Raw genomic sequence first — 19809 nt, 5'->3', positions numbered from 1 at the left:
GCGTGTGGTGTTGTTCTTCTTCTTTTTTCGCTGAAACGGAAGCTTTATTTTTCAAAGAGCATTACATTATCAACCATGAAAAACTAACTGCTCCATTTGGGTTTAGAATTATGAAATTCATTTTGAATTTTCAGAAATGAATTTGTTTGATTAGCACGGAATTGGCTACAAGAATTCAATCTCAAATTCTATGAAATTGCACTATAACTAACCCTAATTTCTCTTCAAAAGTCATCATCGTTGGAATTGTCTCTCACTCTACAAATAGACAAACATGATTTTTGAACAAGGAATTCAATTTCAACCAAATGAAATCTTATCGAAAATTGGATGAAATGAAACGTTGTTTGCTGTAAGGGGAAATTGGCTACATGACACGGTTATTTTACGGCATTTGCAAAAACACACCGCCGGATTGCGCCTTTGTTCGGTACCATTATAATTTCACGGTCATTTGTCAGAACACACCGCCTGGCCTAAATCAGAAGTTTGGGTGAGATGTCATACATTCCGTATAGAGTGTGTTACGCAGTACTTACTAGATGAACTTGTGAGTTAAACCTGTATTTTAAACATGTCATTTTGTGGACTTTTATGTTAATCTTTTATGAGTTAAACATGTGTTCCATCTGGAATGTCTGCATTTTATATGATTTTGTGAACTGACTTGAGGCTAAATGCTGCCTAATTTTGCAATCAAATAATTTTCAAAATTGACACATACATACTTCTTTTCGAGGCAAAATTTCAATTTGAAAAAGAAAACTATTCAACTGTCATTCTCCCAAGCTAAAAACGTCATCCAAAGGAAAAAAAAAGTCAAACTTTTCATTTTGAGCCAGCAGTGTGTTCTGGCAAATGACCACAAATTTGTAACGATCTGATCTTTTAAAAAAACAGGAGACACTATCTGATATGTTAAAGAAAAGGAAGACTTAATCATTTCCCCACTTTATTTGGAAAAGGGGAGGACTAATTATCTAATCATGAAGGTCATCGGTACAAACCGAATTCTCTCTTTGCTATCTTTGTTGACTCATGGACAACTCTTATGGCTATTTTTATTTATTAGATTTCTAAAAAAATTGAAAACTTTTTTAGCATAAATTTGAGAACTTCTTTGTACGAAATTTAGAGTTTATTACTACGAGTAAGAAAAGTTGATGGACCAGCCTACTAAACTCTGGCCCACCTGCTCTCGCTCGGAAGCACCGCAGCCCGGTCGCAGGTTCCGCAGCGAGCAGTCCAAATGAAAACTGTGAGCCCATGAGGCCCGTCAAGGGTCGGTCGGTCCCATACTTCCCTTTCCACCGGGACACAAAAGAAACTTTTGCACGGTGGCCATCGCTGGAGAGTAGGCTTCGTGGTGGAGTTTGTCTTGGCGGTGTTTTCTATCTAGGTTGTAGTGTGTGTACACATGCCCTCGCCGATTTGTTGGGTGTCACGTGTCTTTGTGATGTAGGGTCTTCAAAAAAAAATCTACATAACATACAAGTCATCTTCTTTTTGTTCAGCAGGCCGCGCATCCATTGCCGAGATGCACACGCGGATGATGATGGATCCTATCCAAGGACACGTGACAAATTGACCCATTTCTTTACCCCATTTTCCGTCTAGGTTTTTGTTCTCTAGCTTCTTTCATTAGGTCTACAACAAGAAGAGGAGAATTTTGGTCATGCTAGTCTGCTATGCCGCTGACGACGAAGGTTTGTTCAGTGATGATAGATTGAATATGGCCTGCTCACTGGATCAATCTTTTATGTGAGCATTCCTAAAAAAAAGCTTTTATGTGAGCATGAGAGAGATATTGCCCTTAGTATCTTCAAGGTACCACTATGTGCCAACATGCAGAAAGGATTCTACGCAAGCGTACAGAAGAAACGGTGTAGTAAAGGTTGCAGTCTTGACATATTTAACGTTTGTGCCATTATAGTTCTCTTGGTATGCTTTTCTTTTTTCTATTTCCTTGATATTTTCCAGTTTGGAATCATTTTGCGAAACTTGAGCACTTTTTAACTGATACACATATAGGTGGACAGGATATGATCGTCCAAGGTGGTTCGGTGAAGAAGAGTTTACCCGAGGAAGAGGAACAGTAGACCAGAGTTTGTGGGACTCCGCTGCTGCTCTTTGCTCCTCTCCTTAGTTCTACCTCTTCTTTCTCCATCTTGCACCTTAATAGAGTTTTTTTTTCATTTTTCATCCTTTGTGGAGCTTGTCTTCATAAAGATTAAATTCACGCCATTAAGCTTAAAAAAACATCGGGATTAAGGAAAATGGATTTGTGATCACTTAGATTCAGCTCACATGAGACTGCGGCGAGCCGGATTCATTGCGGACGAGATTGAATTGGCGAATGGAATGCCACACATGCGGGTCAATGCAAGGTTGGTATGCATATCATTTGTTGCAAACAATATTTTGACATGCTACAAGCACGCGTATAATTTGTTGCATATGGAGTTGATTGTTCTGATGCTGCAAATGTTTTTCATTGCACCACACTATGACTAAGTGGTGCATGCCGGTTTTCATGATGTATATGTTATGAGCTTTTTTCTACAAATGAGTGAGGATTTGCTGCACAAACATAAGGTTTGCTATGTGTACAGGGTTCAAGCGTTGCAAAGTTTATCCTGTTTTTGGAAGCTTTGGCAAAAAAAAGAGACCCAACAGGGACCCTCGACAGGTCCCAACTTTAGGCCTCCTCTAAATTTTGGCTTACAACCCATGGGAAGGGATAGGGGGCACAAGATTCATTTTTTTGTCACGTCTCTCTCTCTCTCTCTCTCTCTCTCTCTCTCTCTCTCTCTCTCTCTCTCTTGTCTTCCTCCCCGCGTCGGCTCCTCCCACCGCTAGTGCCCCTCGTGCCTCCCCCACCGCCGCGGCCTCTCCCTCTCCACACCACCTCCTACAGTCGTGACTCCTCCCTCGCTCGCTGACTCCTACCGTCGCCGCCGTTCCTTCCTCGGCTATTGTGGCTCCTTTCTCGTCACGTCGTCTCCTCTCCCTCGCTTGCCCGACTCCTACCACCGTCGCTCTTTCCTCGGCCGCTGCCTGAGCCTCCTCCTCCACCTCCACATGGCCGCCAGCACTGGGCTCTTCCTCCACCGTGCTGAGCATCCCCGATTTGGTGGTTTTATTTTTTCAAATTGAATAAGCAAATGGTGAATTTGGATTATATGAGTTGGAATATACCTGGGCAAACCCCAAGAAGGGCCGGGTTTGGGCCGGGCTTCATAAAAGCCTGACGGCCAAACCTGAAGCCCGAGCCCAGCCCGAAACCCCAAAAATAGACCATTTAAGCATTAAGATAATTATTTTCAGAATAAATAAATGTATTTTTATACCTATGTTTCCTAAAAATACTCAATTTAAGCCATTTCGGGCTCTCGGGCCGGGCTTTGGGCAGAAAAGTGAAGCCCGGGCCGGCCCGGTACATCGGGCTTTGGGCCGGGCCGGTAGGGCCAGGCCACCCATGCCCCGGTATAAGTTGGAATTGGATGTAGAGATGGTCTATTTTGATGAACAGAGGTGAATGTTGATAAACTCGAAAGAAATAGGGAGTGTGAAATTGAGACTGGCTTCTATTCCCAAAATTTAGGGGTTCTGTTTGGAGATGTTCTAAGTGGCGGCCTGTTTTGACATTGGCATCGGATGCACTACAGATTACGGGCACTGGTGCACCTTTCTTTTCTTTTCTTTTTTGACAATACACGGGTGCATCATTTGCACGAACATTCTCTGTCCCAACTTTAGGCCCAACAAAAAAAACAAGAGCATATTAGTTTCTCAATTAAAAAAACAACAACAGCAGCATATGAGGAGGAGTCGAGGAAGCTATACTCACAAACTTAAAAGGTTACATCCTATGCGGAGAAACCTATCATGGTATGAAACCCTAGCCGTCAATCTCATGAGGTTCCCCTCGTCTCTAACTGCCGTTTCGGCGTTGAGAGACGGGGGGAACTACAGATCAACGTCTGGCATCAGTTTTGCAGTTTCCTGATTAGATTTGTGTGTTCTTCGCGATGGCATCTGTCGTTTAGAAGATTTATGTCCTGGCTCCGTCCCCATCCTGGCTTAGGCGTCGCGTCCTACTCCATGGAGTCATTGGTTCTCGCAATTCTTTTTTGGTATTTTTGGTTTTTTTCTTGTCAATTCATCAACAGAAAAGCAGTTTCACAGTTTGCCTTGTAAGGGGTGTGTCCCCAGCCATGGTGCGTTCAACGATTTTAGGTTCCCATTGTTTGAGGCGGCTGACTCAGGCAATTTTTTAAAACATATAAGGTTAGTCCAGCTTGTGCAAGCATGATATTCTGCAATTCCGTTACCGGTTACGTGGAGAAACGTCAAGACGGGGAAGATGAATTTAGATATGTTGATTTCGGAAGACCAAGATGGAGCTTTTTTTTCTACAGTGGATTTTCTATAGTGGATTTTCGTTCGGTACGATCGTTTAGCTTGTTTGGATCTATTGCATTTTCTTGTATGAATCAATAAAACAAGACGATTGTTTAAAGAAAAAGGGAGTCGAGGAGAGGCGACGCAGTATCCCACGAGACAAACTGGACCACCACAACCGACGAGCCACGCATCGCGATTGAACACCGCAAGGAAAACCCTTTGTCAAAGGCGGGGGAAAGTTGGAAAGCAACAAGCTTCCAAGAACACCTGCCGTTGCTAATAAAACCCTAACGCGCTGACGCTCGTCAGCCCATGCCCCATCTCCTCCCGGTCGGCATTGGTCTCTCGTCGATCTCATCCATGCACAATACCCGGTCCACCTCCAGGCTGCTTCGCGCCTCCCGCCCGGAGCTCAACCCAGGTGAAATTCCGCCTCTTGTTTTTCTTTTCAATTCGGTGCCGTATCTGTGTGTTACCTTTGCTCCATTTGCTGTTGTTATCGCAATATTTGTACATTTTGGACTTTGATAGTTTCATCCCGGGGAGAAAAAGGCAAAATTTGAACACCTTCTCCCTTTGTGCGGTTATTTCTTTAAATGTAAGTAAAAAAGATGGAAGCAACCCCGCCCCAAAATCAAATTCTTTTTCCTCATCACTAAACAGAGGACGCAATTGTTCATTTCATTTCATAAACCGTGTGAAAATCAGTGCGTTTTCTTGATGATTTGGTGATATTCTTGTGCATTATAGATTCTAGTTGCCATGTGCTCTTTTGTGGAATGTAAGGAAAACATATTTTTCAGCAGAGTTATCTTGCGTTTTCCTTTATGTGCTTGTTCCGTGAGGCATTAGTTTCCACTTTTAATAACATGAATATAATCCAAAGTATCTGCCTTTTCTCAAAAAAAGAAGAAGAATAAGCAAGAAGTTTGCTTGTCATACCAATTGACAAGAAGAGAAGTTCAAGTATGGTCAGTAACATTATTTCAGACTAACTTTGGATTGATCTACTTCAATTAGTACATACTATTTTTAGTCATATCTTTGCTACTAAATTAAATTTACATGTTTTTATTTCTGAAGTGTGTTTAGTATTATTATTCTTTTCTCTAAAGCACAAATTGCGCCTTTCCAGGTGTAAGAGAAGTGAAGTGTGAATCCAGTGTTTCTTTTGACAACTCCAAGTATGAAATGAATTCCATGAAGAGGAAAAAGTTGAGCCGGGTGCTTGAATTAAACGGGGAGCATCCTAAGAAGGAGGTTTCTGCTAACTCACCACAATATCTTCAGATTAAAATGGAAGCATCGCACATTCTTAATTTTTCATTCTGGACTTTTCATATCGTTTATTTAAATTACTGTTCTGTCGAGTGTTTGGTTGTTCTGACATGTAATTGCACTTGCCCACTTTCAGTGCATATGTGCATTCATGCTGTCACTTTTGTAGTGCTTCCTTTATTATTCTTTGTTTTTGGTTCATTCAGATCTCATTCAAGAAAATTTCTACATGCAGGTTGATATCGTTCCTGACATTGAAGATTTTCGATATGACAAGATCAAGGCAGAAGCATCAATATCTACAGATGGTGTACCAGCATCATCAAGTAAGAATAATTCATCACATAAGTTACAATTTTTTCCATTGTTCAAGAAATCGGCCGATTCAGCGATTAATCGGCCGATTAATTGCTGATCGGCAGGCCACCGTGCAGATTAACAGTTATCGCCGCAGTTAATCGCCCAAGCCGATTAATCGGTCTGACAACCGATTAATCGGGATTAATCGGATTAATCCGCCGGCCAGCCCCTGCTCGAAGCCTTGAAGAGCTTCACTGATGCCTTTGCTTCCTCCCAAGCTGCTGCTGCTCACATCCGTTTTCACTGATGCCTTTGCTTCCCTTGATTTGTTTTAGATGGTTGCACCTTCCCAAGGTTCTGATGCGGCAAATAGCCCAATATATAATTATATATACTATATAGTATAATGGTCGACCGATTAATGGTCGTCCGATTAAACCGATTAATCGGTCCAATAACCGATTAATCGCTAATCCCTACCCGACCAAGCAGTTACCGATTACCGATTTCTTGAACAATGATTTTTTCACCATAGTTGTTTTATCCATAATCATACTTCCTCAACCAATTGCTCTACAGCCAGCATGTGCATATATTGAGCATTACTTAAAGTTTCAAAAAGCACTATCATGAAAGTTAGGAAGTCAGTTACCACCCGGGGTTCCCCCCCCTTTCCATTACTGATAACGGAAATATTCCAGTTCAGACTAAGATAGAGGGAACATTAGGGGAGGGGAAACAGAGGCTAACTACTACAGCTACTATGGGCAGGAAGTCAGTTGTTTGCATGTTTTCATGTTTCCTTTGTTTCTTCAAGTGTATCCACTATCTTGTTATCATTAATCCGTGCAGTAATAATGTTCAAATTTACTCTAATGTTGTTCTTTGTTTCTCCCCCTTCTTTTGTTTTCATGGTATGTTGCATATGGACCATCTTATTGTAAATCTGCACATGTTATAAATATTGTAGATGTAAGTTTTCCCTCATGTCCTGCAAAAAGCTTACCTTTTCACGTCTTCAGTCAGGTTGGAGAAAAAGGTCAAAGTTTCATCTGTTCTGAAAGGTAATCAGATGGTCAGAAGATTGTGAGGAAGGAGATTATGGCATCTTTTGTCTGCGATATTTCTATTGTTCTTATTTGTGACGGTTTCTATCGTTACAAGCTGATATCAAGTCAAACCCGTTCAATCAGTATCAGCAATATTTTGACAATGATTTGGATTATATCATTTTTGCCACGCACTGCTGAAATTCTCTCCCCACACAATATTTTGATTAGGATTTGTATTCTCTTGACGTATCTAACCATACATGTTGGCTCCTACATGCTGGCCCTTTGGTTGGTGATTGGCTAGGAACGCGGATACTTCCCTCTACTGCCATATCGGTATCGGATACTGCACGGATACTCCCAGATACGTATCGGATACGTATCCAGCTATTTTCGAATTGAAAAATTGAAAGAAAAAACAAGATACCTGAGGGATACCTGGGGTAACCCATTTTGTGATCTTAATATGCCTAGTTTATGATCTGTGAACCTTCCTTATTTAGATGCTTTCGTTTGGTGAACTGATTTTGTGATCTTTGAACTATGCTATCATTTATGTTGGATGTGGAGAAGAACATTGATACAAAGGCATCTATCCTACAAAAATCTTTAATTTCTGTATTTTTAAATAATCATTATATATATACAAACGTATCCCGGTATCCATGTTTTCGGGAAATTGCCATGTCAAGGTATCCCCGTAACGCTTACCGGATACGTATCCATGTATCCGTGTTTCGTAGGTGATTGATGCAGAGATCTTTAGTGAGATATCTAATCTTTCATGAAATTCGAACTCTTGAACTTCGGTTTTAGAGATTCTACATGTCTCCCCCCAATAATCTGCAGTTCTAGCTACCCCAATTTTTTTTATCAGATTGAACTCACAACCGTTCTTTCACTTTTTCCTCACGTAACACATCAGTACACATGTACCACCTTGAATACTTGATTGTTGTGCCATGCTGTTAGCGATGAATGTATATATTAGCTGTTGAAATATCTGGGTTTGACGCAATTCTTAAAGTCTATTGAGTTCTTAATACAGTAGTCAGACCAGATATTTGGACTATTGAATTGAGGATTTTTGCTCCGGCATCTAACTGTGCAAGAATCCTCATGACCATTTGCTGGTCAGGAAGCTAACATTGTAATTTATGCAGTTGTAGCTCCAGAAAATTGGGAAGCAGTTCTTGGAGGTATAAAAAGCATGAGGTTATCTGGTGAGGCCCCTGTAGATACAAAGGGCTGTGAAAAAGCTGGTTCTCTTCTTCCACCCAAGGTATCTGGCAGACAGTTGATCTGAACTCAGAATCGTAGTTTACGAAGTCCATTTTCCATGAAAATTAACACGCGGATGTGATCCCCTTTAGGTCAATATATCACACGTAGTGAGAATGTGGTCTTATTCAATTCCCCTATTTTTTTCTTTCGCTATGTTTCCATTTGGAAATGTATTTTATTGACTATCTTGGCAGAAAAATGCAGTCTCTACACGGGTTCATGGATAATAGATTGCAGATTGGCCATGAGCCTATTGACCCGCCAAGTTTAAATAGAACACCATATTTTGTGGAAACCTCATTTTGCACATTGTTCTGTTTATACTTTTAGGTGGATCTAATAAAAAATATATTTTCACTGGTAAAAGTTTTAGCTACAATTACATTGAATGATGTTAGTCAACTCTATTCTGCCACATTGATTACGAAACCATAAGCTACTTTTCTTCATGTGCAGGAAAGAAGGTTTGCAGTTCTGATATCAACTATGATGTCAAGCCAAACAAAAGATGAAGTTACACATGGTATGCCTTACGAGTTTCTTTTTTTTGAAAGTAATGAATCAGTGGCTCTCTTAGTGTTCATTTTTTAAACTCTCCAGAATTCAAATCACTTATCAGTTCGGTTGCCACAAATATGAATTTGTTTACAACAGCATATGCATTTGAACACAGTTCTAGTCCAATTACTGTTCGGAGGATAGTATTCGGTGGAACATGGCTCAAGTTATCATTCTTTGTCAATTAGTGCTTGGAGCCTGGGAATGCTGAAACGGGTGCTAACCCATGTTCTGGTGAAATTTGTTCAAAATGTGATGGAGTTCGTAGATGGTTCAGCAACAAATCCAAAGCACTGCTGGAAAGCCTGGAATATACACTCATATGTCCCATCTTCCCGTCTTGTGCAAAAATGTGTATTTCCATTTGACTTGACATTTATTAGAAACTTAATTTTGTACGCAATTAGCAGATGGCAATGGTGTTGTTGTTTGTCTAGTTTGCTCATACCTTGGCGTTAGAAAATACTTCACAAGAATCTACCCATGTTGGACTCTATATATGTTGCAAAAATGTTAATATAGATTAGTGAATGGGGGGGGGGGGGGGGGGTCATACTTCTGAACTTGAGGTGGATTTTCCATCTGTTTGTCCATTGAATTGAATTAATCTTCTCATGAAAAGGTCTGGGTGTCTGACTAATTAGTTGTTTTCCATATCTATAACTGTATTTAGTAGTGTTTTTCCTTCAGAAAGTGATGATTGTATTTTGGAGTCAATTTTTATCAGCTGCCGTGGAGCGTCTCTCCGAGAATGGTTTACTAGACCCTGATGCTATCGTCAGAACAGATGAGACCACACTAGCTAACCTTATCAAACCGGTAAGTTGCCTTTTGCATGCTTAGGATCAATACAAATGGCACCTTCCCAATTTAATTAAAGCAATAATTGCTGCATTATTAGTAACTGGATCTAAGCTGAAGCTATAAGCATGCGGATGGAAAATTTACATCATAGCAGAGTGAATGGCAATAGATAATAGTGTAGACTGACATAACCATGCTTTGAACTTCATTACTATTCTCTGGTGGTAATTACAGCTGTTGATAACCGAGCTACTTGGGAGCTGGTTCCTTACTATTTTTTGTCAGCTTCTACTGTCATCTTTTTCAGGTTACATGAGACTATTGAGATCAACTATTAATACCATACTGTGTGTAATTTAATCAGGTTGGATTCTATCAGAGAAAGGCCCAATTCATAAAAGAAGCTTCTAAAGTTTGTCTTAAACGATTTGGAGGTGATATTCCAGATTCTTTGACGGAGTTGCTTGCTCTGAAAGGAGTTGGCCCTAAAATGGCTCATCTGGTATTTTATCTACTAATTATGTCCTTCATAGTTGAAAATTAAACTTAATTCTCTTCATAGCTATTTTTCACTATAACAGGTGATGAGCATCGCATGGAAGAATACTCAAGGAATCTGTGTGGATACCCATGTGCATCGCATTTCTAACCGTCTTGGATGGGTCTACCGAGAAGGAACAAAGCAGGTATTTGTTAAAGCTGTATTGTCTCTCTGCTTGGGAACAAGTTATATTTACCATCTGCGCACAGAAAACTACAACACCAGAACAAACAAGGATGTCTCTCGAGAAGTGGTTGCCAAAGGACGAGTGGGAGCCTATAAACCCGCTGCTGGTAATGCCTTACTGAATTGATTCATCTTCCTTTAGAAGACATGTTCTATATATTAAAAGATGGTGGCTTTTTCCTCCTGCCTGAATTTTTTTGAAGTTTCAATCACTTTTTGTGTTCAGTGGTGTTTCAGTCACTTTTATAGTTTCCTTATTTGTTTTTGGCAAAGGCCGGAAAACAACGGTGTCTTGTGGCCAACTTCCTCTATTTTTTTATTTTAGTATTTTGTTTTTGATTTCTAGTTTTGTATTCGTGGTAATTGCACTTATTTAGTTTTGTATTTGTTGCAGTTGCACTCTCTTTTGTATATACTCCGTATTTTGCTGCAATTGCACTTTAATGGTGGGGCATAAAAAGTGACTGAATTTCCAGAATTTTCAGAAACCTGCGCTCTAGATAGTCACATACCTTAAATTGCAGAAATGGTCATCTTAAGCTGAAACTGAAAATGTCTTGCAGGTTGGATTTGGGCAGACAATCTGTACTCCGCTGAGGCCCAAATGCGTGAACTGTGGTATAAACACCCTTTGCCCCTCAGCGTTTAAGGAGCCATCAAGTCCAAATCCAAAGCAAAAGAAACGAGGTCTAGGTAGAACTTAATCTGGGGGTGCCTTCTGAACCCTTTTACATCCAAGGTATTTCCTGGGATCTTTTGGTTGGCCTATCCTTTGTATAGCCTCCTGCTAGTGCCATTGGAGAACTTATTATCCTTTTGCATACCTGTAATTTATTCGAGATGTGAATGAACACATCGACCCCATCAAAATTACGATATAATTTGCAGGAACTGAAGATACTGCGTAGGGACATCGATGTTTAAACACTTTCTCTCGCATGAGCATTGCATGCCAACTGCCATGGGTTTGCCTACCATTATATACTATCTCAGCTCAGCGAGGAAACATGCAAATAGTGCCTTCCATTAATTGATCTTGTCGTACGAGTTCAACTCTTAAGGTGGTAAAATTGCCTTGAAGTAGATAGGGGTGTCACACAAATAACAGCTCGATTGGCATTCATCATTTGGGCCTCTAGAATATTCTGGAATTCATTTCGAAATCCAGAAACCAACTTGTTTGGCTGTCGCGGAATTGACCACAAGAATTCAATCCCAAATTTCATGGAATCATACTATAACTAATCTCAATTTCTCTCTAAAATCCATCATTTGTTTGAAATTGTTTCTCACTCTACAAATCCATGTGGTAGATAAACATGATTTTTGATCCGGAATTCAAATTCAACCAAATGAAATACTGTCAAAAATTGGATTAGCTGTAAGAGTTTTGGCAAGAACATACACTTGAATAAAGTACATGATTGGGAGCTTCCCAGCTCATTATAGTCAGAAATCCCTTGAAGGCAGTTTAATGCAGTGCACCAGCAAGCAAAACCGAACGAGAAAAATAAAATTACTCCGAAATTACGATCCACGAGGACTCTTTTCGTCACTCGCCAATAATCCATGGCTGAAACGGTGCTAGATTTACGCTATACAAAAACATGAATTGCCCAATCAACTAGGCAGAGCAAGAAACTGGCCGGGCTGGTGCTCCGGCGAGTCGCCATGCCGACTGAGCACGGCGACGTTCCCTGCCGAGTCTGCGTCGAGGATGACAGAGTCTCCCTCCTTCACCTCCTCGGCGAGTATCTTGTCGGCGAGCGTGTCCTCCAGCAGCCTCATAATCGCCCTCCTCAGCGGCCGTGCTCCGTAGCTGGGGTCGAAGCCTTCGTCGACGACAAGCTCCTTAAAGCTCTCTGTCACCAGCAGCTCGATCCCCTTCTCCTTCATCCGCCCCGCGACCTCGGCAAGCATGATGTCGGCGATCTCCTTGACCTCAAACTTGTTGAGCTGCCGGAAGACAATCATCTCGTCTAGCCGGTTGAGGAACTCGGGCCGGAAGTACTGCTTCATCTCCTCGTCCACCAGGCTCTTGATCCTCCCGTAGCTGCTGCTGCTACTGATCTCGCCGTCTTCGACGCCGTCACCATTGTCGAAGCCCAGCTGCCTCCCGCCCTTCTCGATGACGCTGCTGCCGACGTTGGAGGTCATGATGATGAGCGTGTTCTTGAAGTCCACCATCCTGCCTTTGCTGTCCGTGAGCCGGCCGTCCTCCATGATCTGCAGCATCAGGTTGAACACATCCGGGTGCGCCTTTTCGATCTCGTCCAGCAGCACCACGGTGTAGGGCCTCCGCCGGACGGCCTCCGTCAGCTGGCCACCCTCCGAGTACCCGACGTACCCAGGCGGGGAGCCGATGAGCTTCGCCACTGTGTGGCGCTCCATGAACTCGCTCATGTCCAGCCGGACCATGGCCTCCTCGGACCCATAGTAGCAAGTGGCCAGCGACTTGGCGAGCTCCGACTTGCCGACCCCTGTCGGGCCGGCGAAGATAAAGCTCGCGATGGGCCGGCTCGGGTCCCGGAGCCCGACGCGTGCCCGGCGGATGGCGCGGCTGATGGCTTTCACGGCCTCGTCCTGCCCGATCACACGCCGGTGCAGGGTCTCCTCCATCCTCAGCAGCCGGTCTGACTCGTCCACCGACACCTTCTCCACCGGGACGCTCGTCCACGTGGACACAATCTGCTGGATGTCCGCCTCGGTCACCACCGGGCCCGCCAACGCGCCGGACTCCACCTCCGCCTTGTTCATCTCCTTGTTCTTCGCCACCAGTGACGTGATCTGGGACTTCAGCTCCACCTCTTCGCTGCGAAGCTCTCCTGCCTGCAATTTAAACGAAGAACATAACATGTCAGATTTGTGAATAAATTGCAGCTGGTTGATTCATCGAAGACATGGTTACCATCTCGAACTGCTGGCAACGGATGGCGTCGTCCTTCTGTTTGATGACTTCCTTGAGCTTCTTGTCGAGAACTTTAGCTTCCTCAGGTAGCTGTCAGCGGCATACAGTTTGAAAATTCAGATTCAGTTATTTTAAAATTGCATGCAAGAACTTGGAAAAATGTTTAGGCGCATATATGTGTTGCCTTTCTTCTACCTTGGCATGCCGTAGCCTGACAAGAGACCCTGCCTCATCCATCAAGTCGATTGCCTTATCTGGGAGGAACCGATCGCTGCAGGCAAAATAAACTTCTTTTCAGAACTCCAGGGGTACAATTTTTGCCACCGAAGTAGACAATATTGGAAATTCATCGGTTCGCTGCAATTTGCAGTATTTACAAACCTGATGTATTGGTGCGAGAGGAGAGCAGCGGCAACCAGTGCTTCATCTGTATATCGGAGCTTGTGGTGGATTTCGTATCGCTCCTGGAGCCCTTTGAGAATTCCTATGGCTTCGTCAACCATGGGCTCTGGAACTTTCACAGGTTGGAAACGCCTCTCCAGTGCAGGGTCTTTCTCAATGTGCTTCCTGTACTCATCAATCGTAGTGGCTCCGATACACTGACAACATCAAATTTACAGTGAGCAATTTAGCAAAAGAAGATGCCCAAGAAACTCATTTTGATTACCGGCAATGTGGGCATGAACCCCTGACTACTAAGGACATTGGTCATACTTCAGGGAGCAAACTGGAGTAGATTCTTTCCTTGATTATCAGAGTATTATTAAAACGAATGCTATATAAATCATTGCTTGCCGCTATGCATCTGGACAGAGGTGTGGGGTCTGATGCATCAGCCTACCTGAAGTTCACCTCTTGCCAGTGCTGGCTTCAGAATATTAGCAGCGTCAATAGCACCTTCTGCCGCTCCAGCTCCTACCAACGTGTGAACTTCATCAAGGAACAGTATTATCTCACCGTTCTGCTTGATTTCATCCATCAGTTTCTTCAACCTTTCTTCAAACTCCCCACGGTATTTGGTACCGGCAACAAGAAGTCCCATATCAAGGGTGATAACCTGCCATGACGGATTACAACAATAAGAGCTAGTTATTCATCTCACACCATTAGTGCAGGAGAGGTCAAATGATCGAAAGTCGATACTATAACACTTAGTATAAGAGATGTCATCTGAATGAACACAAACCGTTTTCCCTTCAACAGTTTCAGGCACGTCCCCGGTGACAATGCGCTGCGCAAGGCCTTCTGCAACAGCCGTCTTTCCAACACCAGGCTCTCCAATAAGGCAGGGGTTGTTCTTTGTCCGTCTACCCAAAATCTGCAGCACACGCTCGATCTGTTTCTGCCTTCCGACGACAGGATCTAGCTTTCCCTACAGAAAAGAGAGTAGAATTGACCGTTCGTTTTCCATTCCACTACATTCTGTCCTGTTAGGTTATAGTATATATAATGGGCCTAGTACTGCACCTCCTCTGCTAATTTTGTTAGATTAGTCCCATACTCCTCAAGTGTTGGCATCTTGGATCCTGTGCTTCCTCCCCCAACTCCAGTACCAACAGTTTGACCTTCAGAGATTTCAGAGATCATTCTCATAACCTAAGAGGAGGAAGACAAATTCATAGCTGTGAGGCTGTCGGCTGAGAATGGAAGTGAAAAGACTCCCTGTTTGGTTAGTAGTTTAATGTAAATTTACCTCATTGCGTATGTTGTTGGGATCAGCCTGAAATTTCTTAAGAATAATGAGTGCGGCACCATCGTCCTCACGGACCAACCCAAGAAGCAAGTGTTCCGATCCAATGTAATTATGTCCTGGACAATTGTAAGGGAATTTAATGCAAGAAAAATAACGAACTACCTAAGTTCTTCTTTTCTTAAGTCCAGTAGCAAAGGTAATAAAGAACAAGGATATATGACATAACTGAAATAGTCACCATGCTTATGAGTGCGCTAATAATATTCTGCCACGAGACATTACAGTTGTCCATGAACAATGACATACTGTATAGTTTTCCTCCTTTTGTTTTTTGCTCTTCTTTTTGGTCTTCCTGGGTGGTGCTGCACTAGTAGTTGAGACCTCCTTATTCGTTCCTCGCTGTTTCGGTTTTGCCTTTGGCTTTTGTACTTTCTCCTCCTCGACGTTTCTTCTAATGAAAATGACATACTGTACTACTTCTGCCACTATGGGATGCATTATGAGGGTTCAAATTCAGATTAGGACATTATTGAAATCGCCGACATTGTTATTCGAGCTTTCAATTTGGGTGAACGACAAAAAGGTCCACCTTGAATTAGCTCAAATTCACACATCAGTGAAATGTCATGGCCCTAATGCAAATTTTGTGGCACCTACCGAAATGTCGGTAATTCTGGAAATTTGGTGAAAATACAAAGCCATGGCAATTTGTGGCCACCGGCACAGACCTTAGTTAAGTCGTTTGTGCTGATAAATTGGTGTGTGCATACTCATTAAATCAAATAACTTGAAATGATAGCCAAACATAACCAATGACCGCAAGAACCACTTCTTTGGATGACCGGCATATGATACATACCTAGCTGGCGGGATTCCTCAGCGGAAAACTCGATCACCTTCTTGGCGGACGCCGTGAAGGGGATCTCGACGGGAATGAGGCCGGTGCCCCTGCCGAGGGCCTTCTCAACCTCGACGCGCGCGTCCTTGAGGTTGAGCCCCGCGGACTTGAGCGCCCTGGCGGCGATGCCGGTGCCTTCTCCGATGAGGCCCAGGAGGATCTGCTCGCTGCCGACCGTATTGTGCCCCAGGCGCCGCGTCTCCTCCTGCGCCAGGATGATCACCTTGATGGCCTTCTCCGTGAAGCTCTCGAACATGGCCCTGGTGGTCACGAAGCGGCGCCGGGGGCCGCCTCTCGACGACGATGACGGCCCATGGGCCCATGGTCCGCCTGGGCCGAGGCCCAAAGGGGCGAGCGTTGCCGGATGGGTATGGATGTCTCGCCGGTGAGCGGCGAGCGATTTCGCGGATATCTTGATGGGACGGAAGCTTGCCGCCGTTGGAATCGCCCGAACGACGGAAGGAGGCCTCCTGGTGCACCGGGACCTCCAGCTACCACCAAGTCCGGCGCCAGGTGATCCAAGAGCAGGTGGCTTCAGCAAGATTTTTTCCATGGCAATGGCTAGATGGATTCCGGCAACCTGTGTATACAACAGGGCAGATAATAATTCCGTCAAGAGGGGGAGGAAGAAAAACAATATATTGATTTGTTATAACCGAAATACTAGTTTGATCCTCGGCATTGCAATCCGAATTGGATTTGGAAACCTTTAGTACCAAAACGGTTGTGATCTCTGCGTGATCGATCGGGAAGAAGAAGAAAGGCGTAATCGATCGGACCATGCATGGATTGGTTGATTAGAAGATCGTTGGGATCAGATTTTTTGACCAAGATCGTTGGGATCGGATTTGCTCACCTACGAGAGGACCCTTGCGCAGAACGACAACAAAAGGAAGAATTAGGGCTTCCCCAAATTAATTACGAACAAAAGAGATCACGTCCCCCAGATGCATCTCCGATCCACTCCGCAATGTACAGTCGCGAGTAAAGGGGACGATGGTCGCCTATATACATATAGGAGAGAAGGGGAGCGGGTCCTAAACGGAGTTGTTGGTGACAGACAGACTTTGAGACGAACAGCAGATCAGACAGAAGGCAGACGTCAATTTTATCCGTGGCCCGTGGGAGGTGGAGGAACGACGAACATTAAGATTCGTGCTGATCCGACTCATACGCGTTGCATGTGTATGCTGTAACTTTTTTATATGCTCACTGTTACTAGTTACACGCCCCGTTAAGTGTAAATAGTCTTAAGTTTGTCCTAATCTCTAAATTAGTTTTATAAGATCCACCATGATATAAGGTTTGCTCCTTCCGTTTCATAATTCTTGCCGCAATGCTACATGTATCTAGACACTTTTTAGTAATTAGCTATATCCATTTTTAATCAAATTTGAGACAAAAAATATGGAACGGAGGGAGTACTTATTTGATACACTAAATGTTGATACATTTTTCTATAAGTTTGACCAGTTTGACTAAAAACAAAAATATGATTCTTATATTTAGGAAAAGAGCTAGTAAAAAAAAGGGTATAGTGTCAGGTTTGGTTAAATTCGTCGGGGACAATTGTCTTTTTGCCGACCCAAGGTCTAAGACAAGGAGACACACTTTCCCCTTGCCCTACTTTTGCTTTGCACCTGGGGCGGGGGCTACTAGGATGTTATCACATGGAAAAAAATGGTGATGTCGTTGGCAACAGGGTTAGTCGGGTGATCCCATGGTGTCGAACCTTCCAATGATTCTCTGATCTTAAATGTGGGTGGATGAACAGAATGCGATCACTCTCAATTGAGTGCTTACGAATTATTGTGCATCTTTTGGGCACAAGGTCAGTCGGGGATGGTCTGATGGTGTTGAACGTCTTATTTTGCCGATTATTTTCTGATCTTAATGTGGGCGGATGAACATAATGAGGCCGCTTCTGATCAGGTGTTTATGTATTATTTTGCAGTTTCTAAGCAGATGGTTAATTACCACGACGGAATCGAGTATCTTCTTTAGGCTGAACACGCTGGTGGATACTCGGGCAACCATTTGTGCATGACTGGAAATCTTAACTGAAGTTTTGAGAGACAAATATTTATGGGGCTACGTACCTACTGATTGGGATGGACCGAAATGTATGTTTTCGTATCCTAATTGATTGAGTAGGCAATTTAGAGCGAATGGTTGAAGGAAACGAAGCTATCGGTTCGAGGGAAGGTATAAAGTGCTTCTTAAATCGGTGGCACACAATATCCTATCATATGCGTTGTCCGTCCTCAAACTACCTCAACATGTTTGCAAAGGAATATCAGAGGCGATGTCACAATATTGGTGGGGAGATGGTAAAAACAAAAGAAGAATGCACTGAGATCATTTGGTGGAAAATGTGTGTACTGAAAAACTTGAGGCATGAATGTGGGATGTACCCAGCTGGTCGTAAACGCAAAATCTGGATGTTATCCTGACAATGCAGTATGTAGGAGTATCAAGTTCGTCGGCCACACGTGTATGTACTAACTGCTTCCATCTAGCATCTGAGCTTGTAAGATCCCGTGCATACAGTATCCAAGAAGGGACGGAAATAGAAGTGGACGAGATTGCGATCCTTTCCAAAACTCTCTATCTAGTTAGTAGTTACAATATATACTACCAGGTACTCCCTCCGATCCATAATAAATGTTTCAGATTTTTGTACTGTCTCAGACACTAATTACAGATCAGAGGGAGTACAATTCAGTTCGTTGGATATAGATGTTTTCCTGCCAACTCAGGGTCTGGTTCACGGAGACCCCCTCTCTCCTTCTTTGCGACAAGGGGCTTGCGAGGATGTTATCACATGCGAGTTAAGGGGTGATGTTGTCGGCAACACTTTGTACTAAATCAATGACATTTATTATGAATCAGTGAGAGTACATAAATAATCTCATCCATGTAACGTCTTGCTTTTCACCCTATGCCTACGCTTTTAGTCTCTAAATTACAACTTTAATATTTTTTTGGTGAAAACCGGGAATTTGTTACTATTTCTATTCGAAATGCTATTACTCTCATCAGCTTTCTATAGGTGGCTATCGGGTCGGCCTGCCTAGTTTGGGATAAACGGGCCTGGCCCGGGCGCGGCCCGATGAAGCCCAACAATAGAGGGGCCGCGCCGGCTCGAAAACGCAACCTCTAGGCCCAGGCACGGCACCGAGCCCGGCCCTGGCCCGTTAAGGCCCGACGGGCCTACCTCGTCACATGGGCCACATTACTGAAAAAAGAAAAAAAGCATGTTGGGCCGGGCCAGATTAAAAGAAAAATGGAAAAATAAGGTGGGCTAGGCCACAACAAGAAGAAATGGCGGGCTAAAATAGAAAAAAAAATGGTGAGCTGGGCCAAATTGAGAAGGCCAAGGGGCCAAATGTGTATATATATATCTATCTATAAACGACCCCAGGACCTGAGGTTGAAGCCCAGCTGTGGCATAGACGGGGCCTCGGGCCGGCCCGGCCCGATTAATTATGTGTCGGGCCAGGCAGAAACGGGCCAAGCCCGTCGGGCTACGGGGCTTTTCAAAAAAGCCCGGCCCGATAGCCACCCATACTGCTTTTAAGAACTTTTGACACACATATGTAATTAAGGGCGACGCCTTAGTTCCTAAAGTCTTACTAATATTCTCATGATTGCATCGTGTCAAACTATAAATTTGGATTGTGATACTTCTTGTCGAAGATTTCAGCGATCCTCTACACCACTTGTGGGTCATCAAGGAGTGAGTTGTGTTGTATAGAGGATGTGCATATCAGCTCAAGGAGCTGATCATGACCGAGCTTATCGACTGTGATGGTACTAATAGCTAGGTGCCACAAATCAGCAAGATTTGCAGGAAAATAAAAAGTTGCATATCTTGTGAGTACAGACTGAAGAGAGCTC

The 19809-nt window shown here is 43.3% G+C and overlaps 2 protein-coding genes across 4 annotated transcripts; one reads left to right on the top strand and one right to left on the bottom strand.

Annotated features, from left to right (window-relative positions):
• Nucleotides 1–4580: 4580 nt before the first annotated feature.
• LOC100836192 (endonuclease III homolog 1, chloroplastic) lies at nt 4581–11470 on the top strand. 3 transcript variants are annotated; one of them, XM_010239460.3, is made up of 12 exons: nt 4582–4828; nt 5543–5667; nt 5921–6011; nt 7008–7049; nt 8201–8319; nt 8778–8844; nt 9607–9698; nt 10048–10185; nt 10265–10369; nt 10434–10517; nt 10974–11149; nt 11299–11470. In XM_010239460.3, the coding sequence occupies exons 1-11, from the start codon at nt 4720–4722 to the stop codon at nt 11112–11114; spliced, it is 1113 nt and encodes a 370-aa protein (XP_010237762.1). In that variant the 5' UTR covers nt 4582–4719; the 3' UTR covers nt 11115–11149; nt 11299–11470. The 3 variants fall into 3 exon arrangements, with proteins under 3 accessions (XP_024310973.1, XP_010237762.1, XP_003577617.1); XM_003577569.4 differs by having other exon boundaries at nt 4583–4828; nt 10974–11470; XM_024455205.1 differs by lacking the exon at nt 7008–7049 and having other exon boundaries at nt 4581–4828; nt 10974–11470.
• Nucleotides 11471–11753: 283 nt separating this feature from the next.
• On the bottom strand, nt 11754–17002 carry LOC100841761 (chaperone protein ClpC2, chloroplastic). The gene is made up of 10 exons (XM_003576041.4): nt 16766–17002; nt 15871–16489; nt 15012–15127; nt 14786–14914; nt 14505–14690; nt 14160–14375; nt 13700–13917; nt 13514–13589; nt 13319–13408; nt 11754–13239 (listed from the first exon to the last, which is right to left on the bottom strand). The coding sequence occupies exons 2-10, from the start codon at nt 16460–16462 to the stop codon at nt 12031–12033; spliced, it is 2832 nt and encodes a 943-aa protein (XP_003576089.1). The 5' UTR covers nt 16463–16489; nt 16766–17002; the 3' UTR covers nt 11754–12030.
• Nucleotides 17003–19809: the final 2807 nt, after the last annotated feature.

The sequence above is a fragment of the Brachypodium distachyon genome, chromosome 4 (genome assembly GCF_000005505.3).
Source record: "Brachypodium distachyon strain Bd21 chromosome 4, Brachypodium_distachyon_v3.0, whole genome shotgun sequence".
Taxonomy (NCBI): Eukaryota; Viridiplantae; Streptophyta; class Magnoliopsida; order Poales; family Poaceae; genus Brachypodium; species Brachypodium distachyon.
This window is presented reverse-complemented; position numbering and strand designations above follow the sequence as displayed.